Raw genomic sequence first — 23,514 nt, 5'->3', positions numbered from 1 at the left:
AGCTCTCTCAGGCTCCTGTTTCCTAATGCTCTTCTCAGAGGAAGTTTCTGTACAGTTCCTCTCATCCTTTTACCCACTCACACTACATCTATACCACTAAATAAAAAGGGTCCAGAAAAAATGCTTACACACAACACCCTTGGTCATCCGTGTTGCTTAATGGTTGGTTCACTTCCCAGTCCTGTTTTGGACCACTCCAGCTACTGCTTCCCCAGTGAAAACCTGAGTGTGACTCAAGGAGAAGTGTACTTTATAGACGGTTAGCAAGAGGTAGTACAGTGGGGCTGCACCATTTAGCTTCTTCTGCCCTCCAGAGTGGCCCATCTCATTCCCAGTAAGCTTTGCACTCATGAATCAGTGGTCTGTCCTTATGCTGTCTCCCAGGGCATGTGGTGCATCCTTGCATTCATGCTACCAGAATGCCATTCTCTGGGCTGCAGCGTCAGTGTGAGCTGTGTGGCAGAGCTGCAACCAGTCCCTACAGCAGCAGCTGGCACTGTCAGACAGCATCAGTGTGTGGCCGGTCTGGCAGTGAGTATGGACTTGATCTCCTGGCCTCTGTGTAGCCCAGATGAGTGGAAAAGGGGAGTAATCTAAAGGGAAGTATTGTCTCTTCGTAGTAAGTGCCTTCTGATTAAGAACAGAGACCATGCTCCCCGGAAAATGTAGGTTTGTCTCCAATCTTTAGAAAAACAATTAGAATATTTCAGTTTAAAGCACTGTCTTGACTTCACACTTGTCTGTTTTGCAGTAACGTAGAAGACTCTGTGGGGAAATGTCCTTGTGGGACAGTCATGTTACTTTATGAAGGAAGCCGTAGAGATTCCCTGGCTTTGAGATGAGTAAACAAACTTCAGAAATCACACACTACAGTGTGTTTGCCCAGAGGCAACTCTAACTAACCACCCAGTGCTTTCAGTGCCTGGGCTTCTGTATTGGTGTAACACTGCTCCATGTTGTACGCTAGAGATCTTTGTCGTGTCACACTGACAAAATCATTTTCTTGCTTTCCTGATTCCATTGGTTGCATTTAATTCGGGAAAGTCCAATCGGCCTGACGCATCCATAAATTGAATATATAAAAAACCTATAAAGGTCATATACAATTCTAGTTACGTTACTATAGTTGACATTCTCATGTTGTTTCATATTGGCTGTACCCCGTCACACAGGAGAATCCTAGCACTTGTTATGATGTTATGATGATCTAATAATTCACAAATGAGGTAGATTTACCCTTCCAGAACTATTTGCAAATTCAGCAGGAAATGAGAGAGTCACTTCATTTGTTGCATTGAAAAACCTTTATGGGAAGGCCTCCATGTCAACAAATAGCAGTTCACAGCACGATATTTGGAAACATATGAACTAATTTTTCCTAGATGGGAATCTCCTTTTTCCTTTGAAGCGATTCAGTTCACTTTTCCCAAAGAGAAAATGAAATAAATAAAGTCTGACATGGTAATCCTTCCATATCCACAGAATTCCCTAAGGTAGCTCTGAGATTATTACATTTCATGCAAACGAAAACGGTTTTCACAAGTTTCAACAGCAGGTCACATTTTCATCAGTTCATAATCAGTAAAGCATATGCATAGGTGTTTGCAGATGTATATATTCTTTCTCAGTTTTGAATCCATGAAATCATCAGGCCTCATTGCAAGGCAGGGCCTCCATGTTTAATGGTTGTACGGGATTTTTTTGTGGGTAGATCGAATTGATGTTGAGTATTTGCGCAATAAGTAGAATCTTTTTACATCAGTCAAGATACTTTTGAGACAATTTAAAAAGTCAAGCAGGGTTATAGGCTACAAAAAGTCAAACACATAGTTGGAAAATTTTACTTTTTCATTCTATTTCAGGTGGATTGTTTTTCTTAATGCCTACCTTTAGTGGATATTGCTTTAATTAAGACCTAACCTTAGTATGGTGGAGAAGTAGCCCGAGTTATATTCAAATTTATGAATGGCTTTTCATTCTTTCACAGACAGTAGTTCCTTCCATGAGTATAAGAAAAATCTGAAAGGATATTGTGTAGACTTAGGGAAGAAAATACCTTACAGATTAAGAGAAATAATGTCCAGATGTGGTAGGGATATAAATTGAAGTTGGATAATGAGGGACAGACAAAACTCTCTTGTTTTAGGTAGCCTGGTATTCCTAAAAAGATTTTATTTCTAGTATGCTTTAGTTAAATAAATAACGAGTGTGTTCCATAGAGCTGAAAACACTGATGTGTATTGAGAATGAATGAAACATAATTGGGTGTTATAATACCAAAAAAAAAGGCTTTGCATGCACATGTCTCTAGATATATATTTAATATTTGATGCCTGCCAAACCTAACCTGTCTAGAATGTGATAGTATACAATGTTGTGATTTTTAGCCACATATTTTTGTCATCTTAGCATTAATACTTGTAATTAAATCTTATATATCATTCTACCCTGTTACCTATTCAGTAAACATGCACATTTTTAGAGAAAGAAAAGATTAACAAACTTAAAAAGTAAGGTCTCTTTTTCAGCTTTCTCCAATTTCAGTGTTTAGTATGTAAATGTGTAACAGTATTATGTGTTATATATAAGAATGAAAGCTCATGAGCAAGTAAGAATTATTTCTACAAATCTGTGAACACTAATAATGAATTTTAAAGGATTTTGAAGCCTTTGAAGCAAAATCCCTCTTGAAATGGAAGTTTCACACACATGTGGAATGAAGATATGAGGTTCTAATAGGGAAAACATTACTAATAGTTTAGCTCTTTTTATATTGTCAATCCAATTTTACCTTTATTGCTATCACAAGACCTGTCAAACTATATTTTGCCCTTTTTTTTTTAAAGACATAATTGCACTGGTACTATGTAACTCATACATACTATGCATACTATGTAGCTCAGGATATCAACAAATTCTCCTCAAAAGTGTTTGATTGCTATGTTCTAGCAAAACACCTGTGCAGATCTGAGTGTGGGGAAAATGTGGTGTGTTACAGACTAATCTCAAGGAAATGCTTAATACGATAATGAGTGAAAGTTACAGGGAGGAGTGAGAGCAATATTGTATCTGCTCAGCTTCAAATATCCTAGGTGGCTGATGACTTGCTGCCAAAAAACCTGCCCTGGAGACTGCACAGCAGAGAGAGAGGGAAGCAGCACATAAGCTGGGAGCTGGGCCATCTCTGGAGAAGAGCTATATGACAGAATGTGGACTTCTGTGTGGAAATGCCTCTCAAAAGTTTTGAGAAGATTATGATGTTCCTGAAAAATGCTTAGATTCAATTACAGCAACTTTTTTTCGATACAAGAAATGTTCACCTATTAAATTTCTTTGGAATGTTTCCTCACAATAGATGCTTTTAAAACAATTTTGTTTGTTTCTTTGTTTTCTCACTTTAGAATAAAATTTGGGAATGAAAACAAAAATTTTGTTTGTTTCTCAGAAGTACTAGTGTTCTATAATAGTTCTTTACACAAGGTGGCTCTTCTCCACAAATCTGTGTATCAAATTTGTCTCTCATCAGATTGTCAATCTCTCCTAAGGTCATGGACTTTTCTCAGTTTTAGTAATCCTTATAGGAAATGGGCCACGTTTATCGTCTTTGGCATCCACTGTTTCCTTTTTTTCTTTTAAGAAATGCTGCCACCCGTTATTTTCTAGATTATTTTTTAATATATATTCTCTAATTCCTCCTGCATCACTGTCAGCTCCTTTGTTTTTAATCTTTTTTTTTTTTTTAAAAAAAAAACAAGAAAAAAATACCTAATACTATCAAAAACTTTAAGTGAGAGAGGGCTGAAATGTGATTATCTTACCATCAAATGCTCTTGCGTAGAGTTATCTCTTTTCATTACAGCCTCTGAACACATTCTTAGTCACACTCAGTTACCATCCGTTATTCTGCTAATCTGGAGTAATGGCATGGTGGTGAAGCAGAAACAGAGTTAACAGACAGCAGATCAAGTAATTATTACGTTGTATGAATATGCTATGCCTAAACGTGGAGAAGAACTCAGTGATGCTTTTGATGGTAGAACACAGTGAGCTGAGCCAGGGCTGCCGAGCACAGTCATGTGTGGTAGACTCCCAGGGCAGAGAGTCTATCTAGCCATGTTCATGTAGCTCATAATCCTGGCTGGACGTGAGCTGGCCTGCTCAGATGTCATTGGGCCAATTCCCTGCAAGAATAATAAAAGATGTGTTTTTCTAAATCTAATTTTTGCAGATAAATCCAATTTCCATGTTAATATAAGTGCACATGTCGTAAGAAAGCGATAAATAATCTTTTCTTCTGTTATTTTCAGAGCCAAATTTTGTGTCATCTTATGACATTGGGAACTTTACCTACTTCTTCTTCCGGGAGAATGCAGTGGAACACGACTGTGGGAAAACAGTCTTCTCTCGTGCTGCTCGGGTGTGCAAAAATGATATTGGTGGCAAGTTCGTGCTGGAGGATACCTGGACTACTTTCATGAAAGCTCGGCTCAACTGCTCTCGCCCTGGAGAAATTCCATTTTACTATAATGAACTACAGAGCACTTTCTTCCTGCCAGAATTGGACTTGATCTATGGGATTTTTACCACTAATGTGTAAGTAAATTCCATGATACATTTTATTTTCTTGGTCTTTGTAACAGTAAAAACTAAAGCTACTGAGCGTCTCTCTTCTGCGTATGCCAAGTAAACATCATAAGTTCAAACTACTGTTTTACCCAATCCACTGTCCTCTTGTGAACAAGTGTCAATTCCAAATGCTTCCCACATGAATTGTTGAAGGCGTATGAAAGAAGGAAGAATTCTTAGTATTTCCTTACAGCAGGGAGCCAGTTACATTTAAGACTATTCAGTCAACTTTTTCATGCGTTCTTATGAAGACATTATCTTTTATTTTGCACACTATTGTAATACATAAATACATTATGTATTTATGAAATAAATATTTTATAATTATAATGTGATGTGATCATGAACTTGACTTGATGTAATTGGACCATGTCAGGAAGAGCTCACCTTACCTGAAGGAGCACAAGAGGTGCTCTTAGGTCTTTTAAATTAGTCCTAACATACTTATGTGAGTTTCAGGATCAAACCAAGAATTTAATCTAATTTTAACTGAACCTCTTATATCAACAAGGTAGAATTAAAAAATGTACACTTTGATTTTAAAAATTAGATTTTTAAATATTAGAAGATTGGATGGATGTAAAATCTCCCTAGATTCTGAGTGTGATATCAGGAGTTGCTTAACTCTCAGGAAAAAGGAGACATTCATCTCAGAAATGTCCTTTGTTGCTTTAAACATGATAACTGGAGTTCATATGTTGCTTGGTGAGAGCAGCCTATGTGTTATGGTTGTGCAGCCCAGTGCTCGGACCACAGGACCAGTTTCAGCTCTTGGTTTCTGATTCTCTTACCTGCTTGCAGTGTAAGTCAATTTTGCCTAGAATTTTAAAAGGTACTTGGGCACCTGAAACATAGATCAGTGTCCCTTACTACTGATGTAAACACCTGGATATCTACCTCCTATAAATATCCATTAACCAGGTGGAAAAATTATGATACCTGAGTATTTTAGACAGTGAGCATGAATTTGAGCTTAAGCTAGCATTCATACTTTTGATACAGTCCTTAATTAACACATCTAGGCATCTTGCAGACTCAGACTAGTCCCTGGGCCAGCAGCTCAGACTGTGAGCATGAGTAGTGAGGGGCTGCCTGACTGGAGGAATTCTGCTCCAGAAAATCCACAGGGCTTTTGCCATGAAAGGGGAACCATGCTCTTCTCTCAGAAGGGCTGTTCTGACAATTTGGGGAATCATGGATTTTCCTGTGCTACAAATTCCACAGTTTCTGAGTTTGAGTAACGATATCAGGGCTGCCATCAGCACACTCTGGCTCCTCTGAAAATGGACTTGCTAATGTAAGACTATATTGCCATATGAAAGTAGGCAGTATTTGAAACCTTGCTGCTACTTTCTTTTTCCCCAATGGCTCAGCATTCTGCCTTGTTGAACATAAATGGACTGTTCATAGAGGAATTAATTACAACTGTTTGGGGGTGGGGTTTTTTGATAGCTCTATTTAAATTATGTTTGTTCATGCCATCAAATATTGTAACTAAATTTTTGGGCATTGTTGAAATGTTGCAGAGTTAGGATTATTTCCCATGTGAATACCTCTTCACAGATATATCTGCACAACCAGTATGATCTACCTTTTAGACCTTAACCTGACAGTGGAGAAGCCCCAAGGTTTTCCTTGAGGGGGAACAACATATTCCTTTCTGTTGATGTACCAGTATCAGATATTACATCAGATATTGTAGATGAACCACATTTGGCATTCTTCAGTCTCAGTATCTTCAGAATTGCAACGATTTTGTTTTACCCTAATGCTTTTTAAAAAAAAAAAATACTGTGAATACACTTTAATGTACTTGTGGGGAAAAAAATGAGGTATTTCTGTCAATAAAGATTGAGTAATGGCAAAACCTGCATCCTTTATGTGTGGTTGACTATTAAGTCCACTATAGCCATTGCTTCATGATGAAGCTGATTTTGTTTCTTTCAGACTATCTGAAAATCTATAAGCATGAGCTAATGTCCTTTAAGGACTTCAAGAAATTCAAGAAGACATCGGTATAGTTAATAATATTAGTGAGCTGCATGTAGTAATAGTTTATATAGGCAAGAAATTATCAAATCCAATGATAATTGATTCTGCAGAAATTGTTACCATGAAACTTCGTTTTGGGGTTTCTTTGAAGTAAGAGTGACAAGCATAAGAAAGAAAATTGCTCTTTTGTCCTGCTATTAAATCCATACATCCTAATTCTTTTTCTCAGTTCTTTGTAGATTTGATCCCCTGGGGTTTTTTTTTATTTCCATCATCTTGGAGTTTCTATAGTAGGCTTTCTTAAGCCTTGTGTAAATTACAGGCTAAGTTTTTTTTTTAAAAAAAAAAATAAAATAAAATAAAAGAATGCTATGTAGATCAATTGTCAGCAGTTTTACCTGAAGACGTAATTTGTGCAACTGCCATCTTCATTATCTATGCCTTTATCTCAAATTGTGGAAAAGAACAATGCAGTTTTCCATATTATGAGCTCTCATAGTCACTGGATTATATTCTTTACACTGTGCAAAAATAACTTTATTTTCATGTATATCACATTTTCAAGACAAGAACAGGAAATTGTATGTTTTGCCTGGCTGCTGTTTATTTCTGTCTATTCCTCTAACAGGATACGTTGTAAAGAATGCAGTCCAAGCTGTTTTCTCTGGATGGGTTTCTGGAACTTGCATACTTATTGCTGTACAACATCCCTTGGAAGACAGGATTTTTGTGGAAGTGTCTTACCCAGGGGTTCCATAGCATCTAAAGACATATCATACATTGAAAATCCTTGCCTCCATTGTGCTGCTATTGGTTGTATAGAAGAAACATTAATGAGCCCTGAGAATAATCTCATCCTGAACTTTGTAGCTAGCAGAAAGGTGTCCCTGATGCATGTGATTATGGGTGGAAGTATGGCCTTGTAGTATTAGAGCAGCAGCAGAAGTTAGGAAGGTCTGAGTGTCTTCCGCATCAGCTACTTGACAAAAATTTAAAATCCAATGTCTGTGCCTAAATCAACACATCATATATCATTATCTTGAGTTATCATCTCCTGGCTAATCATGTCTGCTTTATTAATTACTTAAAGGATGGGAGAGTTATTGCCTTTTTTATTTATTTTTCAGTAAATGGACTTCTTAATGTTGTTACTTAAGTTAATGTTTGTATTTCTTTTGCAGGAACAGCATAGCAGCCTCAGCAGTTTGTGTTTTCAACCTGAGTGCCATAACTCAGGCCTTTAATGGACCCTTCAAATACCAGGAAAACTCTCGCTCTGCTTGGCTTCCATATCCCAATCCCAACCCTAATTTTCAGGTACAAGTGTGTGGGAGAAGGACAACAGTTCACATGACATTTTTTCAAAGTGCTGTATGGTTCATAGTTAATAAGTTCAGTTTTGCAGTATGTTATGGCCTAAGACCTTAAAAAAATTACAAAAAAAAAAAAGTCTTAAAATTTTCCCTTATTTCAACATAATTAATTTTATTTTTCCACAAAATAATTCGAGTTGAAAAGCAGATGTGCTTTGAAGGGTAGGAGAAAGTCTTTAACTTCAATCTTCTGTCAAAATGAAACACTATAGCTATTTGTCAAGGTAAATTTATTCCTGGCTGAAGTATGATCAAACTGCTATTCTCTTTTACATTTTATTTGTACAATTAGAACCTGAAAAGGAACATTGTTTGACAATATAAAGAAAGGGGAGTGTAGAAGGATAAAGGAGGAGCCGTCAGGATTTTGTATGTTTTCCTGTGCATATGGTCCATGTTCTCTCCATCCTCCCTGAAGAGTCCAATTAAAAGAACTGGTGATGTGGTGTGCCCCTCATTTGAACTTGTCAGCCTCAGAGGGTGTAATAATCAGTTGGCTGACCACGTAAAACTAATTAGTCCAAGGTGAGTCACTCAGTGAAACTTTCTACAAAAAGAAAAGTGTATTTTAGGTAAGCACATATACATTTTCTTCTTCTGCATAGTCACCACTACTACTAGAACAATTTTAGTGAGTGTGCTTCTAGCAAAGGAAATGGAAGGGAAAACAGCATTAGTTTAGTGATTAACAACAATAACTTTTCACCAAGATGCTTAAGAGTATTCATCTTGATCCACTTTTCACCCTCCCTAAATGTCAATGCAATTTCATGAGTTCAGTGCTGCTCCTGAGGTGTTGAAGAAATTTCTTGCTTGGATAGCCTGGCTTATTTTAATATGGCTGTTATTTTGTCAAATTTACAAGAACAGTGGCAACAGATGTATCATATCTCATTGAGCAACAGCTTTTCAGGCCAGTGCCAGTATGTAAAGCTGTAATGTGGCCTTATACAACACAGTATCGAAGCAAATTGACACTAACTGATCTCTAGGTATCATTAGTGATGTTGAACTTCTGTTCTTTTGCAGGTGCTATCTTTTATTCTGTTGAACTTTCTGTTAGATTTGTGGCTCCCTAACTGCAGCAATGATGTATACCAGAAGCTAGTCTAATGCTTCGAGCTAGGTGTAACTGTTTTTTATGACTTGATGGTGCTTTAGAGTACGTGGGATATATGCATTGGCTGAGTCACTGGTCTCCTTCCCAGAAAGAAGGACTTTTCTTTTTTAGACTGCTTATGATAACATATCAGAAGTTCTATTTATGTACTCTTACAAGTAGATTTATCCTCAGAGTTTTCACCGACTCAGCAGTAACAGACAGAAGTATGTGATTTGAAGGAAGACTACTGCTATGTACTGATAGTTACATCAGACCTTGTATTTCCAAGACTGGACTATACTAATTAAATATTTTCCAGATTAGAATACTATTGTAGTCCCAGATTTGAGGAACACTGTTTTTCTCCAGAGATTGTTACTTTTTCTCTTTACACAGGACAAATTCCATCATAAGACCAAAGACCATATGTACTTCAGTGTACTATGTGTGTTCCAGCTGAAATCTTTCCTGCTTGATAGATTCAGAGAAATTATTTGGTGTGGTTTATTGTTTTAACTGGCCTGACATGCAAGGTGCTCACAGAGCAAGCAATTGTTTCCTGCGAGATGCTTAACTGTTTTTCCTCATCATATCATCTGTCATTATGATATTATTTATTTGAGTTTTTCTTAACATTTGTAGATTTGGGATGATCACTTAATCTCAGATTGAAAACATGGCAATAATGAAAAAAATAACTATTACGGTTTTGCATACTGTATTATTTTATTAATGCTGTAATTCACAGTATAGTTTATGACATAGTAGAGTAAAATGAAAAAGTATGACTTAGGTCTGCCTTTCACATCACTGACATATCTGATAAATATTGCGAAGAACTGCTTTACTTCTCTGATGTAATTACGAGTGAGTAAACATGTGAATGTTTACATATTCACATGCGCTGAGCACCTTTCTCTTTTGTGTCCTCAGTTACTTGAAGACTCAAATACAAAGATGCTAAAATTATCTGCCCCTTATTTTGCATTATTTGTGCTTGAAATTTGTGTGTGCAATTAGTGAATGCATTCTTGTACGAAAAGAGCACAATTTTTAGATATAAAGTACAGTCAGTTCCAAAGCGAAAATGTCTTTGCCATGGATAACACTATATAGTTAGAGCTCTGCACTGTCACTTCGGTAGTAAACACAAGGCCTGAAGCAGCAGCTAGAACTCTGGGTGAAGTTGGACCTGAGATTTCTGTCAGACGCTGGCTGTGGTAGGACATGAGGTTTCCTTTGAAAATTTGTTATGTCGTTAGCGTTGTGTCTGTGTAAATTATACAGAAAACTAGTCAGAAATTTCTGTGGTTTGTTGGATGGTAGTTTTTCTCCTTCCTGCCCTGTGAACATAGGATATAGAAAAATATTACTATAGCCCACTTGTGGTGATCAGTCTGGTGTCTTTCCATATTGTTTAGAAGTAGAGAGCCTCCTTAGTACTGCCTTGGGAAAGCAGAGATTCCTCAATCACTGTGTGGACAGAGGTCAGCACCAAAATGAGACCTGAAAGTGGAATTCCACAGTGTCATTACAAAATATACTCTTGGTTTTTATTTTCTTGTGCTGTAAATTGGAGAGTAAATCTGTTGTTATCATTGATGCATATGATAATATTGCTTTTCTGTGTTGACAGTGTGGCACCATGGACCAGGGTTTGTATGTAAATCTGACTGAGAGAAATCTTCAAGATGCTCAAAAATTCTTCTTAATGCATGAGGTCGTTCAACCAGTTATTCCAATTCCTTACTTCATGGAAGACAACAGCCGATTTTCCCATGTGGTTGTGGATGTTGTGCAGGGCAAGGACATGCTTTTCCATATCATCTATCTTGCCACAGGTATGAACTTTGCATTGCTATGGTAAGCGCAAAGGTTTATGAGGTCTATGAGTTTTAATGTTCTGAGAATCAGTTATGAAATATGTATAGTGCACCTTGAACGACAGCTTTTCCTCTTTGACAGCATTAACTCTACCTACCACCTTTTCTGAGTAGATGAATTCAGCAGTTTGCAATGTCTTTGTTTACACTACATCATGAACTCAAATTTTGTTATCTATTTCCTATTCTCCTTTGAAGGTATGAAGCCTACATGCTCTTGAGGGAGCAAACAATTGGAAATTCTACAAACAGGACTTCACAAGTTTCTCTGTCTCTTATTCTTTATATGTAGTTCAGGTTACAATCTTACCCAAGATAAGATGGTTTAGGATCTTTTGAGATAAAAGTAACTCTATAAATAGCAAATACAATTACTGCTATTTCTGAGTTTTCTGCTCACAAATATTTTTTTACCTTTCCTTTTCATCTCATTTTTAAGTCATCCATTGTGCAGTTTTGCAACCTGCCTTATCGTTTGCCCATTTATATGGGAGCTTAGTAATGAAACAAAAATAATTCTTCACCTAAAATTGCTTTGATTAGATATATTGCTTTGTTAGTTCAAAATTTCAAGCTTCTTAAAAATAGCTAGGCTGTCAGAGAACTGTTTTGCACAACAAGGATATGGCCAGCTGAGGCTGAAATACTATGTTAAAATAACATATTTAGAGCCTTGTGGAATAAAACTTAGGGTATTTTTCACATACTTAGTTCCATGCACATTAGTAGGGTATAGCTCATCAAAGCAGTAGTTTGTTAATGTACATAATTTGTCTCACAGCGAGCAGGCACCAAATACGATAAATTTAGGGAAAGAATCTGTTGATCAACGAGAGAAAAAAAATCCTAATACTATTTATTTGATTTTGCGATCAGCGAAGTAAATTTCAAAATTGTCATTGATTCAGTAGAAACAGGATCAATGATTTTCATTATTAAGATTGCGATTTACTAATGAAAATTGTATATTCTTTTGCTTATCATTTATCAAGAGCCCAAGAAAAACGTGCATGCGTTTTTGCATGTGGTTCAATATATGATTTAGTTTTCCCTTGAAAGCAGGATACCATTTTTCAGAGAAAGTTACTTCTTTTGAGTCTGAAGAAATTATATAGTAATTTGGTGCATCTGTGTGAGACTGTATTTGTTTGTATATTATCCTTGTAGCTTTCTCATTGTGTTCTTGATAGAATTAAATCTGGCCAGGGGCATCAAGGGCAACAAGAAAAGCTTCTATAGATACATTGGTGATAAAAGGAAAACTAGGGAAAATGTGGGCCCATCTAAGTGGACTTATGCAAAGCATTTGTCACCGTCCCACATGACATCCTTGTCTCTGAATTGGAGAGACATGGATTTGATGGATCGACCACGCTGTGGATAAACCAATTCCAATTGTCTTTATGGTTGCACTCAAAGAGTTGCAGTCAATGACTTGATGTCCAAGCAGAGATCCATGACAAGTGGCGTTCCTCAAGAGTTGGTATTGAAACCAGTGCTCTTTAATATCTTTGTCGGCAACATGGACAGTGAGCGGCAACATGGACAGTGAGATTGAGTGCACCCTCAGCAAGTTTGCCAAGGACACCAAGCTGTGTGGTGTGGTTGACACACTGCGGGGAAAGGATGCCATCCAGAGGGACCTTGACAGGCTGGAGAGGTGAGCCTGTGCAAACCTTAAGAAGTTCAACAAGGCCAAGGGCAAGGTCTTGCACATGAGTCAGAGCAATCCCAAGCACAAGTACAGGCTGGGCGGAGAATGTACTGAAAGCATTCCGGAGGAGAAGATTTTGGGCATGCTGGTTGATGAAAAACTCAACATGAGCTGGCAATGTGTATTTGCAGCCCAGAAAGCCAACTGTATCCTGGGCTGCATCCAAAGAAGTGTGGCCAGCAGGCTGAGGGAGGTGGTTCTGCCCCTCTACTCTGCTCTCATGAGAGCCCACCTGGAGTACTGCTTTCAGCTCTGGGGCCTCCAACATAAGAAGGACTTGAAGCTGTTGGAATGGGGCTAGAGGAGGACCATGAAGATGATCCGAGGGCTGGAACACCTCTTCTATGGATAAAGGCTGAGAGAATTGGGGTTTTTCAGCCTGGAGAAGACAAGCCTCCAGGGAGACCTTCTAGTAGCCTTCTGGTACTTCAAGGGAGCCTACAAGAAAGCTGGAGTGGGAATTTTTACAAGGGCATGTAGTTATAGGATAAGGGATAACGGATTTAAACTGAAAGAGGGGAGATTTGGATGAAATCTAAGGAAGAAATTCTTCACTCTGAGGGTGGTGAGGCAGTGGAACAGGATGCCCAGAGAAGTTGTGGATGTCCCATTCTTGGAAGTGTTTGAGGCCAGGCTGGATGAGGTTTTGAGCAACCTGATCTAGTGGAAGATGTCTCTGCCTATGGCATGGAGTGGTTGGAACTAGATGATCTTTAAGGTCCATTCCAACCCAAACCATTCTACGATTCTATGATTCTATGTTTTTCAAAAAAAATCCATAAGAACAACCTGGGGGGCAACAAGCTGCTCTCCATTCAGTCCCTGTGAAAATCAAGGAGAACATCTCCTTGGAACACAATTCTGTGGGCACGTGATGGAGAAGAAGGTGATTAGGAATATTCAGCACAGATGTCCCAAAGATGAATCACACCTGACCTACCTGACTAGTTTCTGTTGTAAAATGACTCGATTTGTGAATGAAGAGAGAGTAATACCTCAACTTCAGCAAGGCTTTTGTCTCCCTCATGTATCCAAATTAGGATGTATGGATTGTATGGGTGAACAACTGGATGTATAAAACCTACTTGGATGTCAGGCTCAGAGGGTGGTTGTTAATGGGATGTATACAAGTGGAGAGGAGCTGAGGACTGTCCTGTTTAACATTTTAATCAATGACCTGGAGGAGGCAACAGAGTGCACTCTATCAAGTGTGGAGATGACACCAGACTGAGGTACCAGTAGTTACAATGGAGAATAGTGCTGCCATCCAAAGGACCTAGACGTGCTGGAAGGATGAATTAGGAAGAACCTCACGAAATTCAACAGGTGCAAAAGTGAAGTCTCAAATCTAGGAAAGACTAACTCTATGCAGTGATTGAGGCTGAGGACTGACTGAGTAGAAACAGCTCTGCTGAAAGGACTTGGAGCCTTTGGTAGACACCAAGCTGAACATGAGCCAAGAACATGCCCTCACAGTAAAGAAGGCCAAGAGGGTCTTGGGCCATATAACAAGAACATAGTAGATCAAAGGAAGAGGTTATCCTCATATACTCAACACACTTCAGACTCCATGCAGTTTTGGCCTCCCCCTAATACAGGAAAATGTTGATAAACTGGAGCAAATTCAGTGGAGCGCCACTTTCTGTTGGAGGCTGAACTTTCTTTTGGCTAGAAAGAGAAGCTGAGGGAACTGGCTTTGTTCATCCTAGACAAGAGAAGGCTTCGAGGGGGCTAGTAAGAGCCTGTAAATACCTACAGAGAGTTTACATGGAGAACAGAGCTAAGCATGATGGAAAAACAAGAGACAACAGGCAGAGAGTTTCAGACTGGATATAAAGAAAATCTTTTTCACTCTGAGGACAGTCAAGCAGTGGATCGAATTTCCCAGAGAGGTTATGTAGTCTCCATCCTTGGAGGTTTTCAAGACCACACAGCAACCCAGTCTATGTTATAGCTAGCTGTCCTTTGAATAGAGAGTTGGACTTGACACCTTCTGATGTTCCTCCCAACATAAAGTATCCTCTGTCTATTACATGCCAGTACAATGTGGAAATTGGTTGGGCTAAATTACATTTTTACTCAACACTGTGGTAATAGATGTCATTGTACTTTCTGGTGCCAAAAGGGAAGTGCATTCAACTCTAATGTAAATAATAGCAGTAAGCAATTTACACCTACTTGTGTAAAGCAGGATCGATCCAACCCATGCTGTGTGAGATGTACTCTACACAACTTTTGTAGTTACAATTCATTACGACATTCTTATAAAAATTGTCTTTTAAAATGCACAAACCTGATCCAGTGGAAAGGTAGACATATAGATTGGACTGAATACAAATTAATGCTCTGCTGTCTTTGTTACTCAAAGCCAAAATCACATTCTTTGAAGAAGATGGGCAGTAGTTAAGAGAAACCTCTCTGTTCCTCACCACCACCCCTTCACTTACCTTTCCACTGTTTTATTAGAATACAAATATTACAGAGGAGAATAACCCTGATGATATAAAAGTGTAATTTAATTTCATTAAACTTTAAATAGATATAATATTACTTCAGAGGAGACTGAGAGTAAGCAAATAAATGCATTAATCTGCTGTGTCAACAGTCTTGATTTCCTAAACCTTTACCAAGTCATCATTCTGTTAGGAGATTCTGATGTGCTGCAATTTTTACAGCTACTGCTCATATCAAAAATATACTTGGGTACTTTGGAAACACATCTTAATCTTTCACTGCACTGACTTCTTACACAGAACGAAAGGATATAGCAATTCCTGCACATTTTGTGTTGCTCAGAGCTAGCACAGTGCTGCAGGCTTTAGGGAGGCAGAAATCCCTGAAATTATTTTCAGTGATTCAGAAAGGAAAGTCAAGGAAAGCATTCACAGAAGTTCTGAACTAAAAATAATCTATAATAAGAAGTTAAATGTAGAGCAAGATAGACAACAACCCAATATTCTGACAACTTTTTGAGTTTAAACGCCTTTACTTCCTTCTTCATTAGAAAAAATCCAAGCAAAATGATGCTATATATGTCATAGTGTTGTTTCTCTCCTTTTTTTCCCTTTTTCCCCCCTCACCTTTTTTTCCCTCCCTTTTGTTTCTCCCTTTCAATTTAAATGCCTAGGTGTCCCATGTTTAAGAGCTGTGCCAGTATCAAAAGGTCTTCAAAGCATTTTTCAGAAAACAGGATGCTGCAACAAGAGCAAGTAGCCCTTATTTAAAGGACTGTAGCAAAATATATTGATTTATTAGAATGAATAAGAACATTACTAGGTATGGTGTCTAGTTTGAGGGTATTCTGAAAACAGTTTCTGGTTACTGTTTCTTAGGAGATCAGAAAAGGTAATATTTGCACTGTCTGAAAAGAAATTTCAAGGCCATATTTTAAAAATGACTTGGCGGAAAACTCCAATGTTTTCTCTGTTCATCAGTGCCAGTGGACAGAGGATGTCCCCTCTGTATCCTCAGCAGAAACAATGTATGCCCAGTGGTGGATCTTAATTATTGGGATGTATAATTTAACATTGTTGAAATTGGGGTATGGCTGACTTATAAAAAGAGTATGAAACCTGAAGAAAGATTTATCATTGGCTACATTGCATGTGTCTAAAGAGTGATTCACTGAACTGAACCTGAGTTTTTATGTCATAAAGCCAGGTTTTATCTGAGGCTTAAAGGTGATCGGAGGACGTTTTGATCTTCGCTTTCCAAGAAGTTCTAGAAAGAGTTTTTCCTCCCTCTTAAGACCTCAAAATTACAGGTAGCAATTCAGATAATAAAGCTAAAATAATTCTGATGAAACACATACAACAATTATTATGAAGTGGAGAGGTTTCATGAAGGAATTTCAAAAGATATTTTTTGAAAATGTAGATGGATTTTTTTATACATTTGCCTTTAGAAGGTAGTAAATTTCCACAAATGTAATGTTTTTCTTATGAAGCCTTGATGCTGTAAGTTATCCAGAAACTAGTCTCAACCTCATGAAGAGATTTGGAAGTATTCATGAAACTCAGTTTGGAAATGCTATCAAAACACTTTGTAGTTCTCCTGTTTGTCTTACTAGATGGGAGGAAATTGATGCAAAATAGTGCATGATTTCATTCCTCTATGATTTTTTGTTACAATTCTTTCTTTTTCCTTTTATTTTTGTAATCAGTACACCAAACTTTTTACTACGGAACAACCCAAGGTCTCAAAGGAAAAAAAGCTGTGTGTGTGTTTTTGCTAAAACGTCTTGGATGAAATATTGCAATTTTCCTTTCAGACTACAGATTCTGATCAAAGATTGCAGCTTTCACAGTTTTATGTGCATGATGTCATAATATATGTAGTAAGTGTGAACTTACTGACCTTAAAATTATAAGCAAAAATATACACTTATGCACATTTAATACATGGTGAAGAGAGCAACAAAGCTTAAATGACTGCATTTTTTCCAATTTAGTGCTGTTTCTGACTGTGTTATCTTAAGTGTGTTGAGGTTATTGGAAGTAATCTGCAGATAATTTTTGTAGAAAGGAGCTACGGACTTTTCCTCTCAGTTTGAGAAGCACCTTCTTACTCTAGAAACTACAATATAAATGCAGTAATAGTAGTAATCAAAATAGTTGTAATTTGAGTCACAAGTCAAGTGTGAAAATGGTAGGTAGTCTGTTTGGATATATTGATACTTTCTAGTTCAAAACCAGAGAAACAGGGAAATCAGTGCAGGTGGATAATGGGGCATATACACTGTGACAGCAGGCATCACCTTCTAAAACTATTTCTCTTCTGTTGTAACAGAAAATATGATTGTTTTGTTTCTTATGCCTTTCCTTGACAATGGTATAGTATGCTTTTACACAGTTGTAAAGCACCCCTGCAACAGTTTTAAAAATGCTTCTTACTTTTCTGTCCTTATACAATGTCATTTTGAGAGGATTGAAGGAAGGACAGTCATCAATTACTCTGCTGTCTGAAACTGGTGGAAGTTGGAAGACACCAGTCCTAACAGCAATATGATGATCTTGAAAATTTCTTTTAAAAAGTCAAGTAATAAACCATAAAGTTAATAATCTTATTCTCTACTCCTTTTGCAATGACCACTACCTCTGATAAAGGAAAACCCTAAGTGAACAAATTCTTTGTTTATATTATCAATCTTTCCTGGAAACATTTTGCTGCAAAGCTTGAAAAAAGATTTAAAAGATAGCATGGTTTTGTCTTCAAGAGTCTAATGTTTGCTCCGGGATTTATGCTAATGTTACTAAGAATGCTTGCTATATATTCCTGCTAGAATATTTATGTCATTTTCCATGTAGAATGTCTTTAAAGACAAAGAAAGATAGTGTAAACCGTAGCTGGTTTACTATGTAATTTAAACACAGAAATGTTGATTTGCCACTGCCTTGTGTATTCTGTCATCTGTACTTGGCAAAGTGGCTTTAAAATGTTACCACAAATGAGAATGGTCATGTCTAAAGTCTAGGCTACATAGTTATAAATGGTACTATAGGGCTCTAGAAATCAAACTCAGCATTTAAAATGTCCAGTAGTACTGATTTCCCTTGGCTTTATCACTATGTGTAGAGATAAATCGTTCTGCCAGCTCCAGTTGGAGAGTGCTAAAGAGGTTTCTTAATAAATAGATGGCTCTAACTAGAGCTGGTTAAATTATTCATTGACAGCAATGTATGTGTGAGAATCGTAGCCCTTTATTTGATTCACAAATTACCCACCACTTATTTGTAGTCATTTTTTGTCATTATAATCAACCCATAAATAGGTCATGATTTTGATTAGTTTGTTGCTGATATTTGCTTGTACAGTTTGTTCGTATTTCAGATACCATGTTCACGAATTGCCTGCTGGAAGTAGCTGGCATTTGTATTCTGTTCTCTCATGGGACAAATTTGAGTAGGAGAAGCCCTTTTTCTCTGTTCACAAATTATCATTATGTCTTTATAATTGCCCAGCTCTATCAAATAAAGACTATAAATAAATGTCCAAAGAACATACGGTGTGTGCGCTTCTGTGCTGCCACTGAAAGTCAGAATTGCTGCAAGAAGCAGCTACTGACTGAAGAACAGCTGGCTCTGCTTGCATGGCAGCGAGACTAATGTGCGAGCCATGGAGGGAAAAATTGTGAAAAGCTGGAGACAAATTCTCAAGCTTCCATTAAAAAGAGACCAGCTCCTCTTTATCACAGTGACATGGAGCTTTCAAATCCTTTTCAACTACTTTATAAACTTAGAATGGCCAAATTGCCTTTCCTTCTTCCTTTCTAGCCTTTTTGGGACTATCACCTCTTCTTCCTGGCGTGGAAACCAGACTTGATAACCCCTACATTCATTTGTTACGAGATAATTCTAATGCACAGAATGTGAAACTGGAAGTGAAAGAGGTATCTTGCATGGTACTCAGTGTTGTCCTACTGTCTTCAAAGCTAAGTTATCTATTAGCATCTAAACCTATACTCAAATCTCTTGTTTTGCCCCTGGTAGCGTGCAGTGCTGGTCTATAATTTTGAGAACAGCTATTGGAGTTAGCCTGATCTTGGGGCAAAGTTTGGTCTTTGAATCAACTGTGTACTCTTGTGTGAGTACAGTTAACATTCAGAGATGTGGGGAGGAAGCCTTCCCTTTGAAGGGACTTGGCTGTATCAGAACTTTTCAGAAAAGATTACGTAACTTGACATGTTGCTGATAATTGTAAACATCTTTAGAATGTTTTTTCAGGCCTTTTACTTTTAAAAAGCCTTTCATTTAAGGTGGACATGCATAAGAGTGACTCAAGGAACCGCTGCCAACCAAAGAAGAAAGTGGAATTGTTAAACCATGGGGAGAAAAAAAGTCCAAACCCTACACGAAAGTCATCTTTGACCTTGAAAAAGAAAAAAAAAAAACCCAACCACGTGTTCAGTAACACGCATGTTTATATTCTACATACAATAGTCAGTGTGAGCTGTCAGTAAAGCAATCATTAAATGGGATATTCTACTGAACTCCTGTTTTTGTTAATGTTTATGAGCTTCTTCATTCTGCAGTCTTTTTCCCAGTAAACCTCAATAAATCCAAATGTTTACAACTGAGCGAATACAAACAGTGTCACTAGTAATCAGTGGAGATTTTCCCCAATAGTATCTGTAGATTTTTTTTTTCCCTTGTATTTATCCAGCTCTGGTCATAGGACATGGCAAATCTTCGTAAGCTAAAGCATTTCTCAATAAAGATATGCCCTATTTGCTTTGTTCTGTGACTTCTAATAGTCATCAAAATGTGAAGATGTCTTATCCCAAATATTGTGGCCTTTGTGTGAAGAGTCCTGTAACCTGCAGGCACAATCACAAAAAGATTGTTTAGATTCCATATGCATTTTACTGTATCAAGTCACTGGGTAAGAGTCACAACATTTGGAGCAGACACTCACTTGTCTACAGATTCATTCTTTTCGTTATTATTTATTTTTATTTTTCTTTCTTATCTCATGAATCTTGAGGAGTTTGGTTCTACAATTGCACACCTTCAGGAGGAATAGGCATATGACCACAACCAACAAAGTTGTTAGATCTCTTGCCTAGGAGATAAGAGCTGATTTTAACTAACAAGCTGTCTGAGATTTCCTAGTTATTACTAGATGTCCCAACTCCTAGACTATTATATGAAGAATAAAATGTAATATGTTTATATGTATTATATACTATTGCTATTACTGCTTTAACGTCCTAGAGCAGTGAAATGAACATCTTGTGAGAAGTTTTTAGGTTCGTGTCTCTAATCTCAAATTTGCTTCTGTCTCTTGTCCATTTACTTCCTAATTTACTTTAGATTAGAAAGAAATCAGCACAGTTCTTTCCTTCTGTATTTCTGAGCAAAAGCTGTGCTTTATGCTGAAGTTGCTGCTGAAAAGTTCATTGACATTTTACTGGATTTGTGTTGGATATATATACGGGATTTGGCTCATCTAGGAACTGAGGTACAGGGGCGTGTATTATGCAAACTGCAAATGAGTTTGAGTGGAGGATAGTCCCTGAAACATTCCAGTCAGCCAAGTCTGGGATTCTTCTGGATCCATACAGTAGTCAGTTGTCTTTCTGACACTTCCAATGAAAATAGGCACGTATGACTCAGTTAAGAAATCAAGCAAGATTTATTGTGAGTTATCTGTGAAGTAGTTTTCTCCACTTGTGCATGTAAGTGCTTCTTTGATCTAGGCACCGGAAAATTTATTTAGTGGGAAAACACGTTCATATCCATAGCATGTGTTAACTAGTACAAGGTATTTGTTATTGCGGTGGTACAAATGAAGGCAATAAAAAATAAGAGGAGCAATAAGCACTCCCTGTCCGGTCAGATCCAATCAGAGCTAATACATCTCAAGTTTGGGAGACTAGCAGAGATCCAGGGCCTGTATTCAATAGCAGTTTTATCCTTTGTGTAGTGTGACATTCTTCACTGCTGCTCTGTGTCAGATATCAAGCCTTAAATTATAAGAACTATTTCATTTTGCAATGAATATCTATGTTTATTATCTACTTTACAACTTCAGTCAGAGGTCATGCATTTCTTTAGAGGCGCTCATCTCCACTATCTGAGAAGTTCAATCCCTTCCAAGGTAAGGCTGGGCAAGTCCCAAAGGACTAGACTTCATCTGAGAAGGCGTCTCCAGAATTGTTTTCTCCTCCTGAAAAGAAATTTTGGGGAAACTTTTTCATTTGTTTGTTTCGTTGTAAATTGTCTCACCCAGTAGCAACCTTATAGTTTTATTTCTATCTCTTTTCAGAATCCAGGATACAGAAATTATACATCTCTTAACAAGTGTAATATTTCCCATTCAGAACGATAAGAATTCTTGTTTCTTCTTTGCCTCAAGGTTTCCAGTTTTGTGTGTGTATGTGTGATTTTTAGTACAGTAAAAGCTGGATGTTGCCAACAAAAGTGGCTGTAATTACAATATATTGCCACATGGGCATTCTCTAGAATAGTAGTTATTCACATGCAGTTTTTGATATTGGATTTGTTTAGTTATCATCTTACTGTCCTCAGGGAGTATTTTTTTTTCATGTTTGGGAATAAAAGAGCATTTCCAGTTACACTCTTCTCAACTACCTGTATCTGAACTGCAACCTAATTTGTCCTAATTTATATCTGGAACAAACTAGACAGCTCACTTTAAGTACAACCCTAAGTACAGCCCTAAGCAATCCTTACACAATTGTTTCTTATGAAAATGTGTTGATTTAAAAGGAGAATTCATATCCCATGGAAAAAAATATTTGAGACTTCTGAAGACACCTGCTGGGATTCTTAGTAAAGGTAGTCTCAAAGCACATGCTTACAGGCTGATGTGCATATTTGCAGGATCTGTTTGATTCAAATACAGTAACTGTGATCAAAGGCAATAAATATGTACAATTTGTTTGTCTTAATATTCTGTTTTATTTTGAATCCGACATTGTTGAAGCTGAGCTGAAAGAATATGTCTTTTTACATGCCAAGCTACTTGAGTCTGATACAAGACAAAAAAATGTTGTACTGGCCTTCTTTGAAGATACTGATTTCATTTGTCATGATCCTTGTAAATATTTTTTATTACTGAGTAACTTTATGGACAGAACTTGGGTAAATTAAATACAAATTCAAAATGAGATTATTGCTTGGTAAGACCAAGGACTTTGTGATTGATATTGTTGATATTGTTATGAATCATGCCTTGGTCTGTATTTCCTACCTGAGATTTCTCAATATCTCCACAAAGAAGGAAAAGAGAGTCTGAGGTATTAGAGCTGAACTTGAAATTCTTGTCAGTCACGTTTACCAAGTCCTGAGAAGCAGCTTCATGTTCCCCAGCTCATTAAAGCCTCATCTAAAGATTTTATGCTGTAGTTTTAACCATACCCTCTCTTCTTGAACAGCATTTCTTAAACCAATGTTAGCATCTAAAGTATTGTTGTGTGTTTGAATTCTCACTTTTAATACAACATTCTGGAGGGGATACGAATGGTGATGCTCGGTATAGGGACACGATCAAGCAGCTGTGCCTTGAGCAAATCTGATGCACTTCCATGGGATTATGCTCTTCAATGAACACAGCAACACAAGAGAAAAAGGTCAGTCTGTTGATACAGTGATCTGGATAGTAGCAGTAGGTATGTAGAGCTGAGGTTTAATGCCTCTTGGACTCCAGAGTTCAAAGGCATCTCTTCCACTTCCTTTCTGAATGCTTGATCCAGGAGAGAAGGGGCTGCTGTGGATGGGGAGGAGCTCTCACTGGCAGTGTTTTAATCTTCATGCAGAGTGCACAGTTCATCTGGTCTGCAGATGCAGGAGCACAGCAGCTCGCAAGCCAAGTAGGTAGAGAATTCAGCTGGAGAGATGATGCCTTACTCCCTGCTGCAAGGACTATGAAAATATTTTTCCAATGCCTTTTTAATTAAGCAGTAATTTCTCTGAAATTCCCTAAGGACATGGAAGGCACCTATTGTTTGTAGAGCATAAAATCAAATCAGAAAAATCACATTCATTATTTTTCTTGGCTGCAGCTAAGACTTTTCTGTCCTTAGTTCAGCTGTCTACTGTACAAAAAGGGAGAATAAGGTAACTGCCTGTTGCTGGTTTTGAATTTATCAGCAAATCAAGTCAGTATGCAAGGAAACAGCATATCAAAAGAGGTTTTAAATCTTCAGTAAGGAAAGATACCTGTTAAAGTATCTATATTAAGATATTGTTATAGTTACTTAAAAGAGTTTTACAAAAAACGAACTTTCAAGTTTGAATTTTTTTCACTTTAGATGTTTTTACTGTTCTGAATACCAGTTCCACACATGAAGTCTTAAGAGAG

The 23,514-nt window shown here is 37.5% G+C and overlaps 1 protein-coding gene across 1 annotated transcript in view; it reads left to right on the top strand.

Moving 5' to 3' along the window:
* Window positions 1-23,514, top strand: part of SEMA5A (semaphorin 5A) — a 236,043-nt gene that overhangs the window by 95,980 nt on the left and 116,549 nt on the right. The window contains exons 7-9 of the mRNA XM_086609066.1: window positions 4,308-4,593; window positions 7,800-7,935; window positions 10,730-10,934. Of these exons, the coding sequence (XP_086465192.1) occupies window positions 4,308-4,593; window positions 7,800-7,935; window positions 10,730-10,934 (627 nt within the window). The remainder of the gene's footprint in view (window positions 1-4,307; window positions 4,594-7,799; window positions 7,936-10,729; window positions 10,935-23,514) is intronic.

The sequence above is a fragment of the Tauraco erythrolophus genome, chromosome 3 (genome assembly GCF_009769465.1).
Source record: "Tauraco erythrolophus isolate bTauEry1 chromosome 3, bTauEry1.pri, whole genome shotgun sequence".
Classification (NCBI taxonomy): domain Eukaryota; kingdom Metazoa; phylum Chordata; class Aves; order Musophagiformes; family Musophagidae; genus Tauraco; species Tauraco erythrolophus.
This window is presented reverse-complemented; position numbering and strand designations above follow the sequence as displayed.